The 17,541-nt window shown below is 36.9% G+C and overlaps 1 protein-coding gene across 1 annotated transcript in view; it reads left to right on the top strand.

Moving 5' to 3' along the window:
* Positions 1-13,015: 13,015 nt before the first annotated feature.
* Positions 13,016-17,541, top strand: part of LOC128862284 (DNA-binding protein D-ETS-3) — a 79,921-nt gene continuing 75,395 nt past the window's right edge. Inside the window, exons 1-2 of the mRNA XM_054100828.1 lie at positions 13,016-13,267; positions 17,395-17,445. Coding sequence (XP_053956803.1) covers positions 13,186-13,267; positions 17,395-17,445 — 133 coding nt within the window. The 5' untranslated portion in view covers positions 13,016-13,185. The remainder of the gene's footprint in view (positions 13,268-17,394; positions 17,446-17,541) is intronic.

The raw sequence follows: 17,541 nt of genomic DNA, 5'->3' as shown, positions 1-17,541 counted from the left end.
CAAGTGCGAGAAGTAGTTTCTCATCATTTACGTATGTATATTATGGATGTCAGCTACCGGTTTTGAAATTTCTGTAAGCCGTCAAACTTTCTGATACTTGAACATTTTTCCTATCGGTCAGCATTTCAAGCTCTTCGCACTCACGTATTTCGGCCTTTCGTTTTTTCTTTTGGATAGTACATTCCGCTTCATTTCTCAATTTCCGTTACCGATTCTACATGCCTAGTGAGAGTTGAGTGGTGAATTTTCTGGCTGTTTGTTGAGCCGGTAGCTTTTTGATTTCGAACATTCTTTGTCTATGCCGATGTTGGGTGCTCGCATCGTACGTATATCACATTTCTTCCTTCTATAGCTTGACGAACTGTTTATGCTGGAGTCTACAGTGGATGCTTCGTCATGTAGGCTGAACTTTGCGACTTTGGGAGCAAAAATACCTTATTTTCCCCACCTTGGCACTGAATTTGTCAAACACGATTTTTTTATCATGGCGGGAACAGTTTCATAATAAGTGATAATGGGACTTGATCTCGATAGAGCGCCGATTTGTCAGCGTAGTTGGATATATAGTAATTGTAATTCCCATTTAATTGAAATGCTTACACTTCTATAAAAGCATACACCAATGCGAAATTCGGATTTGTGTATTTTATAGGTTGTTTTTAAAATAAACTATTCGATGACCTATCCTGTACTTCCATTTATGGGCTTGAGGGCAGCTAGTGACCTTTGTTGTTTGAACGAAAAGTAACTAGTCAGTCAGTTGATTGAGCCATGAGTGAGCAATGTACGATGTTTGCCTTGATGTCTCGTTGACTTTTGGTGCCAGATAATCAACACGCAGTAAGTGTAGGCGATGGCTTAGTTGGGCCAAAGAAAGATGATAAGAAGGCGGGCTTTTTACGCCACCCACATCAAATAAACTAAATTTAATTTTAGTTTGGCAGTAATGTATAGAGGTTAGAAAGAAATTTTAAATTGGTAGCTACCTCTAGATAAACTGCAAAAGGGTATGCGCATGTGTTTGCATTTACGTCACTTATACAATTGGTAATTAGCATAAAACGCCCCAATCATTACTTTCATGCTCTCCACGCTTCTATTGCGCTCCTAATGAATACCTACTATTTACTGTTCGGACGTTTTGCACGCTCGGTTACGCTTTATGCGCTCAACAGCAAATGGCTTTTTGGGCCACCCATTCAATTCAGTCACGCTGTGCTGAAGCATAACGCAAATGGATACATTAATACTCAAACTGTAGGTGTTTTGTGTATCAGAACAGCGGTGTGTTTCAGAAATTATATAAGAATGTATATATGTATGTATGTGGCATGATTGTCTCTCATTATTTCGCGCTAAGCGTTTTAGTGCTACACGCCCATACAAATAATCGAATAGCAAGCCCTGGCGTATGAGTTACTTATGAATGCATATCCATACATACATACATACATGTAACTACGCATATATGTAACTACGCATAAATATGTCTTTATGTATGTGTTTTAAAGAAGCTTTACGCAACGACAAACTAGTGATATTAAACTTTGGCAGTAAATTTGTCTTCATTCTACTTTGTCTTTTTCTGTATATGTATTTGTGTATGTAGATATCTTTTCGGTTTCAGTTTCTTCGTTTCGTTTTCTGAAAAGTGGAAATTTCAAGTGTGCACAAGTTCAATTTACGTGCTGCTGTAAGCATAGCATACATACGATACTCTTATATTGAGGTACACACTTACACATCGCATAGTCGGCTGTTGCCAACACGATTTTGCTTTCTATGAGTGTGTGTGTGCAGTTGAAAATATGATTCGTTACAAGATTGCCTTTGGGTATTTGGAAAAGTTTGCCACACTATTTTTGCTCTTTTACTTTTCTACTCCTCGTTTTGGCTATTGTTGCTGCTTTGAGGCGTTTTAATTTTTTCTGCTTTTTGCTCGCTTTTTCAATGAGTTCAAAAATTAATTAAATAGCTCACACTTTTCATTTCCTCTCTCATGGCTGGTTGCACTATGACGTCGAAATGAATTTTCCAGTACACAGCTTAAGCGCAGAAAACCGAGTAACTTGCACAGCATGTTTGAATGTTTGTTTGAAATACTTTTGGATATACAAGGAATATAATATATATATGTGTGTGTATGTTTACCTGTAAGCAGAGCTCATAGGAAATTTTTCACTGTAAATTCATTTCTTTAAACAGGTATTCCATATTAAAGAAAAAACCACAACAACAAAAAATTGTTCATATTTGATTCACGAACGTAATCGAGCAATTTCCACAATGTACGTTTTATGAATCAAAAGTTTTGCGTTAAAAAAAAATTCTACAATCGACAGCGCAGTACGCACCAATAAAGAAATGGGATAATGAATGGGCTAAAAACAACCAAGAAAAAACTGATACGTTCTGGGAGTATGTTGACAACATTTTTTTGATAATAACGCTGAAATCCTTCTAACAGGAAATGCTAAATTAAATTAAATAAAAAAATCCACCTGGCTTCGATCTAATCATCAACGAAATCTTAAGGCAACTCCCTCAAATTATATCAAGGATAATAAAAATTATGAATATGTACCACTTTCAAATTAAAATACATTCCCATCTATTGGAAAACAGCTGAGGTGGTCATGTTTAACAAGCCAGGAAAACCAGCACACGGCGTAACATCATATCGGTCCATATCTCTCGTGCCTATGATTTCAAAATTATTGGAAAAATTACTTGCCATAAAAAAATAATAAAAAAATAAGCATTCAACCATCGATCAAGCCCACAGATTAACTCGAGTTATTGGAAATTCCTTTGAAGAAAAACAGGGAGCGTATCTGTTTTCCTTCCACAAAGTATGCCACGGTGGTCTTCCCAATAAGATTAGCGCATTACTACCAACACAATCTCACAACCTACCAAAATCCTATTTGTCTGATCGCTTTTTTCGAATCATACATATCGATTTTACTTACAACAAAATCATATGCTTCCCTTTGTACATAAACGGAGTACAAATCCCACATCACAACACCGCCAAATATCAGGGTATGAACTTAGATAATAAACTCAAATGGAACGAATGTGTTGAAGAGAAAAACGAAGAGTTGGATATGAAATACCGAAACCTGATCTGACTTATGTGCAAGATGTTCAAACCAATATGGACGCATGGAATCCAACTATGGGGTTGCTCAAGCACTAGCAATACTTTCAAATACGTTTTAAAACAAAGCATTCAGATGTGCCACCTATTAACGCGCCTCAGTACGCACGCAGTAGCGATCTTGGTATTGAACCAGTTGCAGCGGTAATCCAAAAATTTGCCATATTGCCCATGAAGAAGGACTCTCACCCATCGGAATGAGTGCAAAGAAAGACTGAAACGTAAAAAGGCGCATCCCTCACGTAGTAGCTAACTCCTCTCCAAGGAGCATCAGAACTCATTTGTATAACGCAAAGTCTCAAATAAATTTTTCGTTAGTTACTTATATTAATTAGTTGCAATGAAAATAATGAAAAAAAATCTGAGTTTGTTTAGAGGAATGAAACGAGATTGTATTTTCCTAATTATCCGTCTGGCAGCATAGTAATCCTATTCCAAATAAGTAAATACCTTTTGTCTAACTTGCTTCAATGAAAATTATTACAAAAAATAGGTACTATAATAAAGTGCCCCAAAACTAAACGGCGTAAATCTTACGTTAATCCAACAGGCAAAATTCCTAGGTGTTATCTTAGACCCCAAATTCAGTTGGAAGTTCAACGTAGAGTACAGGGTACAGAAAGCGAATATAGCACTTTACACGCGTAAGAGAATGTTGGGTAAAAAATGGGGTCTTCAACCAAAACTATCCAATTGGTCCTACACAGCCATTTTTGGCATTTAACATATGCGGCACTAGTCTGGTTGCCCGCAACACAAAAGAAATACCACCAGATACAAAGAACAGCGTGTATCTTAACTACAGGAGCGCTTAGCACCAGTCCCACTGAAGCGCTCAATGTACTAACTCATCTATTACCGTTAGACTTACTTGTGAAAACAATCGCTACTTGCAGCGCGGTGAGAGGCATATGAAGCTGGAAAACCAGGTCGTACGGTCACAGTAAGATCCTTATACAGGGACCCTCGCTGCTTAATAACAGATCAGATACACAGTCCCCGACTTAACTTCAAGAAAGACTTCACGGTACGTTTTCCACCGAGAGCCGAATGGAGCAACAAAAACACATGGCTGTCGTATAAAATCCAAAGAACGAATCACCTGTAAGGATGTTCTTGACCAAACATTTCCGGCATCACTGCAACGGGGATCATGCAGCCAGACTCAACCTCTTCTTCAATCCCATCTGCACAAGCTGTCTTTTCCACTACTTATGTGATTGTCCAGGGCTAGCTAGGGCACAACTCCGCTCCTTCGTTAAGCCTTTCTTACAGCAAATGAATGAGATCTCAGACATCGAGATAAAGAATTTTCTGCTATACTTGGACGTCACTAAATGGATCTGACTTCGAAACAAAAAAAAAAGACATCATCAACCGAGGACAGTGGTAGTAAAAAGGTGCTGGTCACTAATTAGGATTACTTCAGTGGAAATACTCAACTACTTCCACAACAACAATAAAGTGATTTATCTGCTATGAATATGAATGAGTTTAGATTTTCGCCTTTTATTGGCGCATATTCAACCAGGTATTTGAAAAATTCCAATTTTAGTTTCACGTTTATTATTTATATAGCCTAGGCTGCTGTACCCCATACATATAACAGAAATAGCTCACCAAATCCAAGAAATTTTCAAATTACCAAAAGTGCTCAAGTACGGTACAAACAGCAAGTCAGAGTGATTTCTATTGTATTCCGATGTGTAATTTTACCGGAAATATTTAGTATATAGAAAACCGACAACAGCTGCAAAAGCTTGTGGGCACCACCTCAAAGGAATTATTAAAATACTTTATAGCAATCCTTAACGATCTCCTTACATACCTGGTCGGTGTTTTAAAGAATAAGTAAAATACGACATACCCTTAAGTAGTTGTACTCTCGTGGCATCTGTAGTAGATTTCGTTACGAAAAAACTTCCCTCAAAGACAATCTTTTTTGCATTATACTGTTGTATAGATTCAATAAACGTGTAAGACAATGTGCATTCTTTTTATCAGAATATAATTCTTAGATAACCTAAAAAAAGTAAAAATGAACTCTCGGATAATTCCGGTCCTCGGAAAAATTTTTTTTGACTCTGCAAAACTATTTGATAGGTTGATAAAAAATGGAGAAAATAAAATATAAAATATACATATATAAGTATGTACATATTAATATACAATATTGGATATCTTATTTAAAATTTTTTGGAAGTAAAAAAACGAGTTACTTTCTGAATTATAATATTAAAAGAAACTAAAAAATGTTGTGTTGTAAAGGGTTTTCCAATAACAGGTGTTATCTATCGCTATCGAGAGATGATTAACGGCTTTTTTATGGCCGGAATTGGATGGAATTGATCTGGACAACATTTATTTTCAACACACATGCCACACAAGCAACGAAACCATTGATCTTTTACGGGAAAAGTTTGAGGAACGTGTTATCTCTCGAAGAGGCGATCACAATTGGCCACCGAGATCTTGTGATTTATCACCTTATAATAAATAAATAGTTACAACTTGCCGTACATTCCTGTGCTATAGTTATTTATGGTAGTGTAAGATACTTATTCTCCATGAAAACTAATCTGTGAATCTTCTGAAGTAAGCGACTTGGAAGATCTTTTGAGACAATTTGTATGTTAACCTCCTAAATAGGTTGCAGAAGGATTTTCTTTTTGACTCGAAAGAATTGATCTTCTGTTATAGTCAGGCTGCCTCTTTATGACGAGTCGTTGTTGAATCGTTTGGAAGAATCGTCACAAGATTGGCGAGCTTTACATTTAGCAACTCTTCCCAGATAATAATAAATACCATCTTGCTATTGAAATTGCCACCATTGGGAATCTTGTAAGTCTTTAAGGGTTCTTAGCAGAACCATATTCAAAAGTGGGAGAGTAAAGCGCAAAGAAAAATTATCAACGGATTAATTTGAAGAAAGTTTTACTTTCTCACACAACCTCAATATTTGAAAGATCTTTTTACTCTGGAGTAAAATAATGCAATTAGTTACTATCGTACGTGCGTTCAAAGATTTTAAAAGTAAGAGTTTATACTTTACTCATTTACTTTCTTAAGGCAATTCCTATGTTCCAAACAGAGGAAGCAGCAATCAAAGAAGCAGCTGATTGGCTACTCACTTACGTTATAACTGTCAAGAAATTAAATATTTACTCCGATAATCAAGCGGCAATTAGGCCCCTGGGCTCAATTACGGTGCATTCGAAACTGGCTAGGGATGCCTGGTTTCACTTGGGATCGCATCCGGATTCTTTAACTCAAGGCTAATAAGGGTAACTGGTCATAGTGACATTTCGAGAATGGCACCTGCGGTATATTCCTGGAATAAACATGGAAGGTAGCGAAATCCTTAAGGCCACGTATAAATCAGAGGTGTTCGAAGAATCTTCTGAGGATGACAATATCTTAGCTCTCGAGTTTCGTGGGTGTCCTCACTTGCATGGTTTGGGACATGGAATTACTTAGAGTTATTTTTGCGTCAGTTGTATGGAGGATGAGGTGTAGTCATCTCAGTACTTTCTCCTTAGCTGCCCAGCTCTCGCGGGCTAATATTTAGACATTTTGGTTCTCATTTCTTTGATTTCTTCCCCATTCTCTGTGCAACCATTCTAACCAAAGCAAGGCCGCCGTAGTTTAGTTTGTGCGTCGCATACAGGCAATATATAGAGTATAAGATCTCTATTCCGGCCACCAAAAACACATTGGATTGAATATTCTTTTAATTTTTGTTATCTTGACCCAGTTTTATTACTTTATTGATTATGAACGCTTCAGAAAGAGGATAAAAATACCTAAAATTTACTTGGTCGTGTTTCTTTTTGGGACACTTCTGCTTAAATGTATTTATTACAAGTAGTTGCGGCTTAGTTTACCACCTGGCAGTCTATTAATGATAATTGCCGCCTCTATATTGCTGACAGCCACCTTTTGAACCTTTTTAAAAAGATGTTTTAATTTTTTAATCTAACTAACGAAAAACAGAAACGAATATCAATTTGAAAACATTAGACTTTCCTACGGGGTACATATGGATGTATAATATGAATGTATGTATGCAATTTGCACAAACCAACACTGGTATACTACGCTATGAGCATTTCCATATACAAATCTAAATGACTTGCTAAGTATACTAACGTTTATCTCGTATATACTTACATTTTCATTTACACGAGTGTAAATGTTCATACTTATGTATGTTTGAAATATTAAAATATTTAATTTGCAGGCGTTACTAATGACTTTTAGGTATACGTACATACATTTGTATGCTTTTTTTGACAAGTTGAGCTAAAATCAGTAGGAAGTGACGGCATGAGTGGGTACCACTTAACTCTTCCTTCCTCTACCATATACCCATCGGTGTGCGTAGAACTTATTTGCATTCGTTGCCATTCATTGCCATTCACTGAAGTCCTCCTTAGCCCACAAACAAGCAAGCTAACACACGCCCAAACTTTAAGAAGAAGCAGAAAAATATGTAGCACAGTGTCGCCGGCCCGCCTTGAACCGACCGCCGTTCGGCCATCCCAACATTTTGAGCAATCCACCCACACTTTACATCTAAGTGGTAGGGCTTTGAGAGTATTTAGAGTTAGTTGTTGTTTGCTAACATTATGAGCACCTTAATAGTTGCTGCCAACGCGTTACATATTGATGACTTTAAATACAGTTAGATACATAAATTTTCCTGTAGATATACAGCGCTGCTCCTATTCCCCATTATACTATATGTACAACATCCGCGCTTAGCCGTGCCCAGCAAGTTTTTACTCAACACAAAAAAATCTCATGTAGAAATGCAGGAAAGAGCAAGCCAGCGCCTGAGCGTGCGATAGAGAGTGCGCGACGTAAGGAGGTTGGCGTGGTCAACGAGTACCACCCAATAACCCCAACCAAGTGGCGGTTTCACAGCACCAGTTCCAATTATGCATTGTGTGCGTGAGAGAGTGTGGAGTACAGCGACAATGACGACGAAACGGTAATATCCTTGTGTTTGGTGGAAGGAAAAAGGAAGTGGATAATACATCCGTCCTTGTTGCTTCGTATGTCACCCACTGAAAAGGCCACCGAGAACGCTTACTTGAACTGGCTTCGCGATTGTGTTGGTAGATACATATTGTACCGTTGTGCGGAGAGAAAAACAGTGAGAGGATTTAAGGTAACTACATAACCGTGCACAAAATGGTGCGTGAAATGATGTGCTTTAGTTTATTTTTATAACCATTTTTATACCCGGACACTTTTTGTGCAAGAGTATCATAACTTTGTTCACATAACTGTTGGATACCCTATAATAGCAAAAAAGAATCAAGCTAGAAATATATTTACAATGATGAGAACATTCGATTCATTCATATCTGCCAAGAATTAATATTCATATTTCAATGAAACTTGGTACTCCTTGTCCAAGGTATGATGGTATTGAAAACAAACGAAATCGGTCTATAAGCGCGCCCATATTCCGTTTTTAACAAAGACAAAAAATGTTGCCTCTAACTGAAAGGAAGTTTTCTTTGAAAAATGCGCAGTGCACGCTTTCCTACTCATTTAGACCCGATATAATTTTTGTCAAGATCGGTTAAAAATTATGTCCCCTATTTATATGGTATGACTACATTTCCGTCCGTCTCTCTTACGTTACAAGCTCTTTTTTTTATTATGAAATTTATATTCGCTGTATTACAAATTAACCAGCCAAAATTCAATTTTACTAAAATGTGCGCGGGTATATGATGCTCGACCCGTCCCAAAATTAGAATTCCCTACTTGTTTTTAGTTTTTGCTTTTATTCGTCCAGCGAAGGGTGAGCTTTTACGGGTGAAAGCTTCAGAGTTTGGTTAAATAATTGTACTTACGTGTTAAACTGACAAATGTTTGTTCTAAAAACCGTTTCCCCGTTAGCATGCCTCTATGTAGATTGCTATTTATTTTTTTGGCCTTGGATAATTTTGGTGTCGTCAGGCGCTATCTGGCATTTCCATTGGAAAGTTTTACATATTTTATGAAAGACGCATTAACAAAAATTTGATTTATCACCCATATTAGCGTTGTTCATAATGGCTTTAAAAATTCATTTCGGCGAAAAAATGGAATTAAAGAAGATTACTCGTATTAAGAAAGCATCGATGAGCTAAAATCATTAGATGAGCAGATACCATTCTTTTCTACCAAGAAAACTGGTACAATGAATTTTCTCATGGTTGCTGTTCACTCATGGACGAATTCCGCGAGTGTCATGAAAAATCATTTTGTACCAGAAAATACCGATGATAAGCGTGAAGTGATTGAGCAAGATCATCATGTCAGCGTGAGATAACTAGCATTAGCATGACGAGCATCAAAAAGATTTGGCATGATAACCTTATGCTAAAGAAGAGTGTTCGCCACATAATTTAAAAAAAGCCCAGGAATAGCGACTGTACAAAGTGCTTCGAAAATTGATTCAAATGAATGCAAATGTATTGATTATTAAACTGTCAACCACCAATGTAGATATTTCTATTGATAGGCCAGAAATACAAATGGCAATTCTCATATATATTTATAGTATTGAGGATTTTGTTAAGAAATTGTCAAATAGAAAATATGGAAAATGTTGGAAAAAAATTACACAATTTCGGCTATACATACAGCAAAATTTCAGAAACAGAATATTGAATAAAACCAGAAAGCATTTTCTCATGTTTAGTTAGGTTATACGGGTTGTTCTTAAAAAGGGTTCACTGTGCCTGTATAGATTCTCGAAGAATTGGTCGTTTTAATTTTTAAGAGTATTCTTCCAAGGCTGAGGCATTCGAATTAGAAGTACTTAAGACAATTCGCCTACTCCTCGCCTACACATCTCCTACAGAAACCGCTTTATCTGAACCTGGCGATAAGTGCTTATGTTGTATTCCTGTGATAAGCGAGTTTCCTGTTTCTTGGGAGCCTCAGTAAGTTGTTGTACTTCGTTCCTAGAGTGTTGGCCAGTTGTTGTTAGTAGCTATCAAGCCTTCTAGTCCACTCGTAGGTAGGTAGATAGGTGAAATGGTCGAAGTACCATGCTGGCATTTCCCAAGAAGCTCTAAGTCGAAATTTTGATAGTATTAAAAGATCTCCATCAGGCAGATACCTACAGCTAGCCAGAGCTGCTGATATAATGGAGAAGGTTTATGGGATTTAGGTTAGCGCACTCTTACAGATTGTAGAAGGTAAGGAGCGTCTAGTGACTTTAACCGTGTAGATGACAAAGAAGAACATTTATAAAGAAAGTACTCAACAGCCCCTTCTCTGAAAGGTCCGTGCAGGTTTCTGCAATGGGTGTTAAATGGTAGTACAAATCGTAAAAGTACATCGTTCAGCGGGACTTGGCTCTTGTCTCATACCTTTTCAATGCACTTCTTTATCACCAAAATACGCTAACTAAAGAAGAAATGCACATACAAGAGGTTTAGTTCTAGTTGAACCTAGATTTGTTTATAAGAATTCTACATTTTTGGTTAATGAAAGTAGATAAGTTTATGTGTTATTTTAGTCTTGTTTCAAATAAGTTATATTATGGTTTTATTGCCCACTCCCTTTTCAACACTCTAGATGTGATAATGAAATGATGCGTAGTCATCAGAAATAACTTACCTTTTTTGCTAAATTTAAGAGATCTATTTGCCGTCAGAGTGGCCAACTAAAGTTTCAATAACTTATTGTCACGCCTGTTTATTTAGTCAGGCCAAACAAGCAGTCCTTCAGCGGTGCACAGTTTTGCATATCAGATTCAAATGTTTTTGTTTTTTTTAGTAGTATTAATTTGTATATTTTTCAATAATTTGGCAAAAATTTCCGACTATTTTCCTTGTGCGTTTCCTTTCTTCCTGCCCACATATCCTGCCTATACGTGCTCGAACACTGCTCTCTCACTCTCTCCGCAAGCATTCGAACGAATCGAGGAGATTCTCATCAATTCATTGATGCGTGGAAACATTTGTAAAGCTCTTCTGGTTGGGAAAAGCAAGTGCTTGTTTGTATGTGTGTGCGTGTTTGGTACGTTTTCTACGTATGGGCATAAGCTTCGCATGTGTGGGTAAGCCACACCTTGTCTCGTCGCTGATTGGTGTGCCAACGGAAAACGATTTGTTAGTGTTAGTAGGGCTGTAAGCATTAGTAGTGGTTGTGTTAGTGTTAGTGCTGCTATCAATATGGGTGCTTAACACAGCAATTGTACCGTTGTTATTACTGTTGATATTGGTGTTTCTCTTACCGTCTGCGCTCATGCAGGGATTAAACCTCACACATATCTACAACAACAGCAAAGAAACACCCCTACAGCCTGGTTGAAGCAATGATATCGAAATGTCTAGCAAGCAGTGGCAACTGCGCAATGTGTAGGTGGGTGGTAGTCAACGAACGAAACAACTAGCCAGCCAGCCAGCTAGCTAGCTATCCAACCAACCAACCCACATTCACCACATCCGTAAACTCACCCTTGTAGCGCTTTCTTAAGCGCGCTATACTCTCACGGCTGGCAGTGGGAGTGCTTGGTGGCAAACAACATACCAGGGGGTTGTTCGGCAGGGCTCGGTATTGCACGGCAAACCAGGCTGCGACAGAGCCCGGTAACTGGGCAGGATATGCGCGATTTGGCGACGGAATGAAATCAATTGTTACGTTGCCGTGCCACAGATCGGTCGCAATCCGGTGTAATACAGACGAACGTGCAAATATACAAAACCAGCAGTTGCGGGTACGAGGTGTATAGTATATACGTATAGCGAAAATTGTGATTTACGTAATTCGTAGTGGACTTTTAGGCGTACAAAGCCACAGGTGCAAATCAATTATTTGATAAAATAGAAAAATATTAGAAGATACAAACTGTAAGACAGTTGTAAAAAATTTGTACTTTTAAAAACGTTCAAGTGATTTGTTCTTTGTAAGAAAGCCATAATAAAGACTAAGAAAGTGCAATAGATGCAACCGCAGTTACTCACTCACATCTATAAAAACATTTGATACAAATAAATTTTGCGTATTTTCAATATGAATGCACACATACACACGTAAATATATAGATAAGTAAACATATTGAAGCTCTTGGTCGGCATTCGAGCGGCTTGCGTTCCAGTGGAGGAGGCAGCAACCAAAGTTGCCCGGAAGCCGAGGTGTCCGGTAACGGTAACCGGTTCCGATCGTCACTTTTCCCGTTCCTTTTCCTGTTCCGCAGTCAGCGTGCCTAAGCGAGGCATCAGCCAACCACTGCGTGTGTGTGTGGCTGCTTTGAAGCGCCTCATGCTTATATGCTTGGACTTAATACTTGTGTATATATATAAATAAATATTCACGCTCGGCGAATGCTTCTCGTAACATTTAAAATAAATTCAATTGAAGGAGTGTCGGTTACGACAATTCTCTTCTCTTCCTAACTAACTAACATTTTCCAACCTGCATTGTTCCAACGCAAGGCTTTACCAACAGAACATTTGAATGCCAGTGTGTGTGTAAAAAAGGCGACTACGCCGACGACGACAACGCGGTCGACGACAAAATTATTGGTCTCCGGTGTTATTACCTTCCGGTGTGACCGACACAATTACATATGAATATTCGAAGGATTTTGTTGCGTTTTGATGTGAGCGCATGATTTCATAAGCCAGCAAATGCTTTTGTATTACACACAGGTGTTTGCCTTTGAATGCCATTAAACTGTTTTGACTCTGGCAGCATACAAATCTAAAAAGCGATTTGTATCTTTAAATGCATGCAATTTTCGCGATTTATTTAAATTTATGACTTTCTATAATAATAAACATTCAATTATTAACCAAATTCATGCGTGTGAATTATATGCAAATGTGCATATTAATATGTTAAAGAAACTGTAAGAGATCAAAGCTCGGCAAGTTGTTGTAAACAGTGAACTGATTGGTATTTATTGTGAGCACATTGCGCGTTAGTTAGAGCGTTTGAGCAGAATAGCCGTCGGCGGCGTGTTCGATAAGGCAAAAATTGCCGCCGCCAATTCGCGCTCCGGTGCCATGATGCTTGACATTAAAACTTCTGCCGATTATTTGTCACGTTCGACGGGAAGTTTTAGCAATTTTTCAATGTTATTCGCAGGTAAGTGAACTCGAGAATTTTAGACAAAAAATTAGGAAATAACACTTTAGAAAATTACATTTATAATAGCATACATCGGCCTTCGTATGCCATAGGAATGAATGTGCAACTTCTCCCATTTTGAGTTAACGGGCTGATTTGATTAACCTTTCTCTGTTTTATGTTATACAAAAACTCAGAAGAAAACTACAATACAAGGAAAATACGAATAATTTTTTATGTCAAAAACTAAAAACTCTAACTTTATGAGAACACTAAACTCTCAAACTTGCTTTTCGAACATTTTCATATTTACACATTAATGTTTGTGGATTAAGGAGGTCGTATGCTGTACATCCGTTATAAGGGACTTGAAGGCACCTCCAATTTGCGGTGTCCTTTACAAGGGGAGATCTACAATATTATACCGACTACGAATGCTAGAAGGTTTTTATGAGAAACTTTTTCGGGATAAATATGAAGTGGGGCGTTTATCTTTGTCTGTCGAAGGTAAAAAAATTTGTTCTATAATTTTATGTTTTAAGATCACAATGAACTTCGAATTTGGACTGTTGGGTCCAAACCCCACCGGCTGGGGTCCTCACTATAATTTACAGAAATAAGAAATGAAAAATAAGTTTTTGTGCGCTCGAATGATTCTAAAAATGAGCTCTCATTTGTTTCTATTTCAAAAAAATAAATATTTGTGGAACGTTTTTAATTTGCATGCCTTGTCGACTGTCGAAATAAAGGCATACTACTGTGATCAAATTGAACTTACAAGTACACTCCGCGTTGCGTAAAAACATTTTCTGTGTTCGTTGATAGGACTGACATCATAAAAAGTATATAATTGGCGCTTACACTCTTTACTGGGTGTTTGGCCAATCTTCTTCGCTTAATTGTGGGGTGCTTCTTGATGTTTTTCCCTCAAATAGACGACCTACAGTTTTATGAGGAACGTTTTCATGATAGAAATACATTCAGAAGTTTGCCTGTCGAGGAGCTACCGCTATTAGACAAATTTCTGTATCATATAATGCTTCATGTCCGTGGTTTCGAACCCTGATACTACCGAATGGTAGACATGCACCAACCCGCATTCAATATGTTTTTAATTTTAAATGGCCCGCACCTTGAGTGACGCATATGCGGCCTCTTGTTCATGACTGTTTGCAGATTTGAAGTGATAGTTGGCTAAAATATTACTTGAATCTATTGCTTTTGAACTGAGCTGACCATTTCATAGGGACGTGAGCCAAAGTTTTCTCTTCACACATACGCGATAAAAACTGCGTAGCTTTCACTCATACTCTTATAAGTAGGGATGCCACTTACAAGATCACTTAGGAATCACTAGAGCTTAAAGAGTAAACTAATAATTAAAATATCAATAGAAAATTTATTTTTAATAATAATTTAATAATTAACAATAATCAATAATTAGAATATTAAATTTGGTGTTATTACAAACGAAATATTAATAAATTAAATTAATTATTAAAAAAAAAAAAACGTACGCATAAATAAGTAGATAAATAAAGACGATGATTTTAATTTTATTAGAATTAGATATGAATATATCAATCTAATTTCAAGCTGTTATATTTTTATATTTAAAAGTCAACGAACTAAAAATTAGAACCTCCAAATAACATTTTAGTTTAACTTTTTGCTTTCATTTTAATAAAAATCTAAATAAAATCTAAGCAGGAAATTAAAGTAAATGTAACTATTTATGTATATTGAAGGGTTAATTCTTCTTTCACTTTGTTTACATATTGCAAAAATTCCCTTTTCCTTAAAATTTGCAACTACGAAAACATTGCTCTGCATTCGCTACTGCTCTGAACTTAAACAGATGAGTAATGGAGCAAGTAGTTCCAAGCTTCTTCTTCTTCTTCTTAATTGGCGCGATAACCGCTTACGCGATTTTGGCGAGTTTAACAAAGTGCGCCAGTCGTTTCTTTCTCGTGCTAACCGGCGCCAATTGGACACACCAAGTGAAGGCAAGTCCTTCTCCACCTGACCTTTTCAACGCAGAGGAGGCCTTCCTCTCCCTCTGTTACCACCAGCTGGTACCGCATCGAATACTTTCAGAGCCGGAGCGTTTGTATCGATTCGGACGATATGACCCAGCTAACGTAGCCGCGGGATCTTTATTCAATGCGCTATGTCTATGTCGTCGTAAAGCTCATACAACTCATCGTTCCATCGGCTGCGATATTCGCCGTTGCCAACGTGCAAAGGTCCAAAAATCTTACACAGAATCTTTCTCTCAAATACACTTCATCGGATGTTTTCATCGTCCAAGCTTCTGCGCCATACGTTCGGACGGGCATGATGAGAGTCTTGTAGAATGTTAGTTTTGTTCGTCGAGAGAAGATTAATAATTGCTTCAATAAGATTAGTTTTTTTTGTTCTCAAATGTATGCATTGTCATACTTTGGAGTTTACAAATTTCTTGAAAGTATATCGAATGTGATTGATGTGCTAGTGATTGTAGTCCTAAAGATTTCTGGATATTTAGAAATTCAATTGGAAAAGTTGATTTACATATCTAGTTCAATAGGCGAATCTATGAAAGTATACTGTGTGGCCATGCTCCTTATTTTAGATTTATTTCATCAACATCGACATATAGTGATGAAATGAGAAAAAAAATCTGCGAATTGTGTATTGACGGATTTTGCTTGCGAGTCCTCATATTGACTTAATTATTTAGTACATTTACTTACTTTAAGCATAAGGCCGCCGCGCCATACACAAATAATTTTAGTAAAGGTTTTGTTCATTCTTTTGAGTACACCGTGTTTGAAACACGTATCCTAACCTCGAATTAAATTTTGTTATTAATTAAAATTTTATTTAAAAATAAAAACACAAAATAGGTGGCAACACTAATTTAACTATTGTTTTTAGCAAAGCTTGTTTAAATATCTTTCATTTGATACCTGCATATTTAAGCGAAATTTGTTATAAGTTTTTATGTTTGCTACAAAAATCAAGTGGCATAGCTATAAACAAGTTTTTTAAAATAATATTGTTTGGATACTCTATCTGTAATATGAATGCATATTTTATACCAAAAAATTAAACCAAAACGGCGCTTTAGCGATACTTATGGAGTGAGAGTCTGGTACTACAACCGTTTCACCTACCTACCTACTTTTTTAAATAGAAGCAGGTGCTACCACCCTGCCAAAAATGTTATCTCAAATCACACGACCCTAGGATTTTTATCGATGTAAAAAGCATTAATATCGAGAGGGTATGCTCATTCGCAAAAATATTTTACTTGTTGTACCTGCTTAGCAATAATATGTACGTATGTATGTATAGAAATATTTTGAATGGGAATTCATTATATATTTGTTGACTTATGCGTGTCTACAATATTTTAATGGTAACTGGTAATTGCATAATGCCCCCCGCGTGCACACTTATAGATGCCTATTCTAGTGGGGAAATACCGTTTTTTATCATATGATATTTAGACATAAGTGGGACTTCATCTTTAAGGGTCTTAGGCGAATTTGATGATTAAATTGCTACAGAATATGAATAAAACAGTGCTGAGGCTGAATTTGAAAACCCTATCATTTCTATCAGTTGGTGTTCCGCATTGTATACAATTTTATACGATATACAATTTTTTTTTCCTGGCGGTTGCCATTCTGACCGTATTTTTGATATGAAAAGGCTCTACATAAAAAAACCATCTACTGTCCGAAAGCGGCATAAAAGTGTAGGTCCTTCCATAGATGGAAAAACATCAAGACGAGCTCCAACCTCGCACCGAACCAATCATCGCAAAATAAATAGTTAGTTTAGCTTAAGCTGAATAAATTTAGTAGTGCCAGCGTTCCAGCTATAGTAATGTGTTTAGAAGAAGTCTTTTCAATATTTGTCAAATATACCTTGAATGAATCTGTTATGCGTCTCATTTATAAAGAGTGTTTGATCTCTAAGCTACTTACGAAATGTAGATCGTTATTGTGAGAAGGTTTGTAATGCAGAAGAAATCCATTGGCAACCCAAGTAAAGTTTTTGAAACAATTTTTACGCTTTTTTCCATAAATTAAATTTAATATACACTCCCGTGTTAGCAAATAAAACTAAAATAAAATATTTTCCTTTTATTACAGATTCTTCGTATAAATCCTCTTGGGGATCTCACAGCTCTACGCAACCGCAGGGTAAGTTAATTTCATTTTAGCGTCATACCAAAATAGTAAAACCAAAGGAAAGCAAGAAAGTTTGAGAAAATATTTTTTCAGAAATGTACAAATGCA

This window comes from Anastrepha ludens, chromosome 4 (assembly GCF_028408465.1).
Source record: "Anastrepha ludens isolate Willacy chromosome 4, idAnaLude1.1, whole genome shotgun sequence".
Classification (NCBI taxonomy): domain Eukaryota; kingdom Metazoa; phylum Arthropoda; class Insecta; order Diptera; family Tephritidae; genus Anastrepha; species Anastrepha ludens.
The sequence above is the reverse complement of the archived record's forward strand: the minus strand, read 5'-3'. Positions and strand labels throughout refer to the sequence as shown.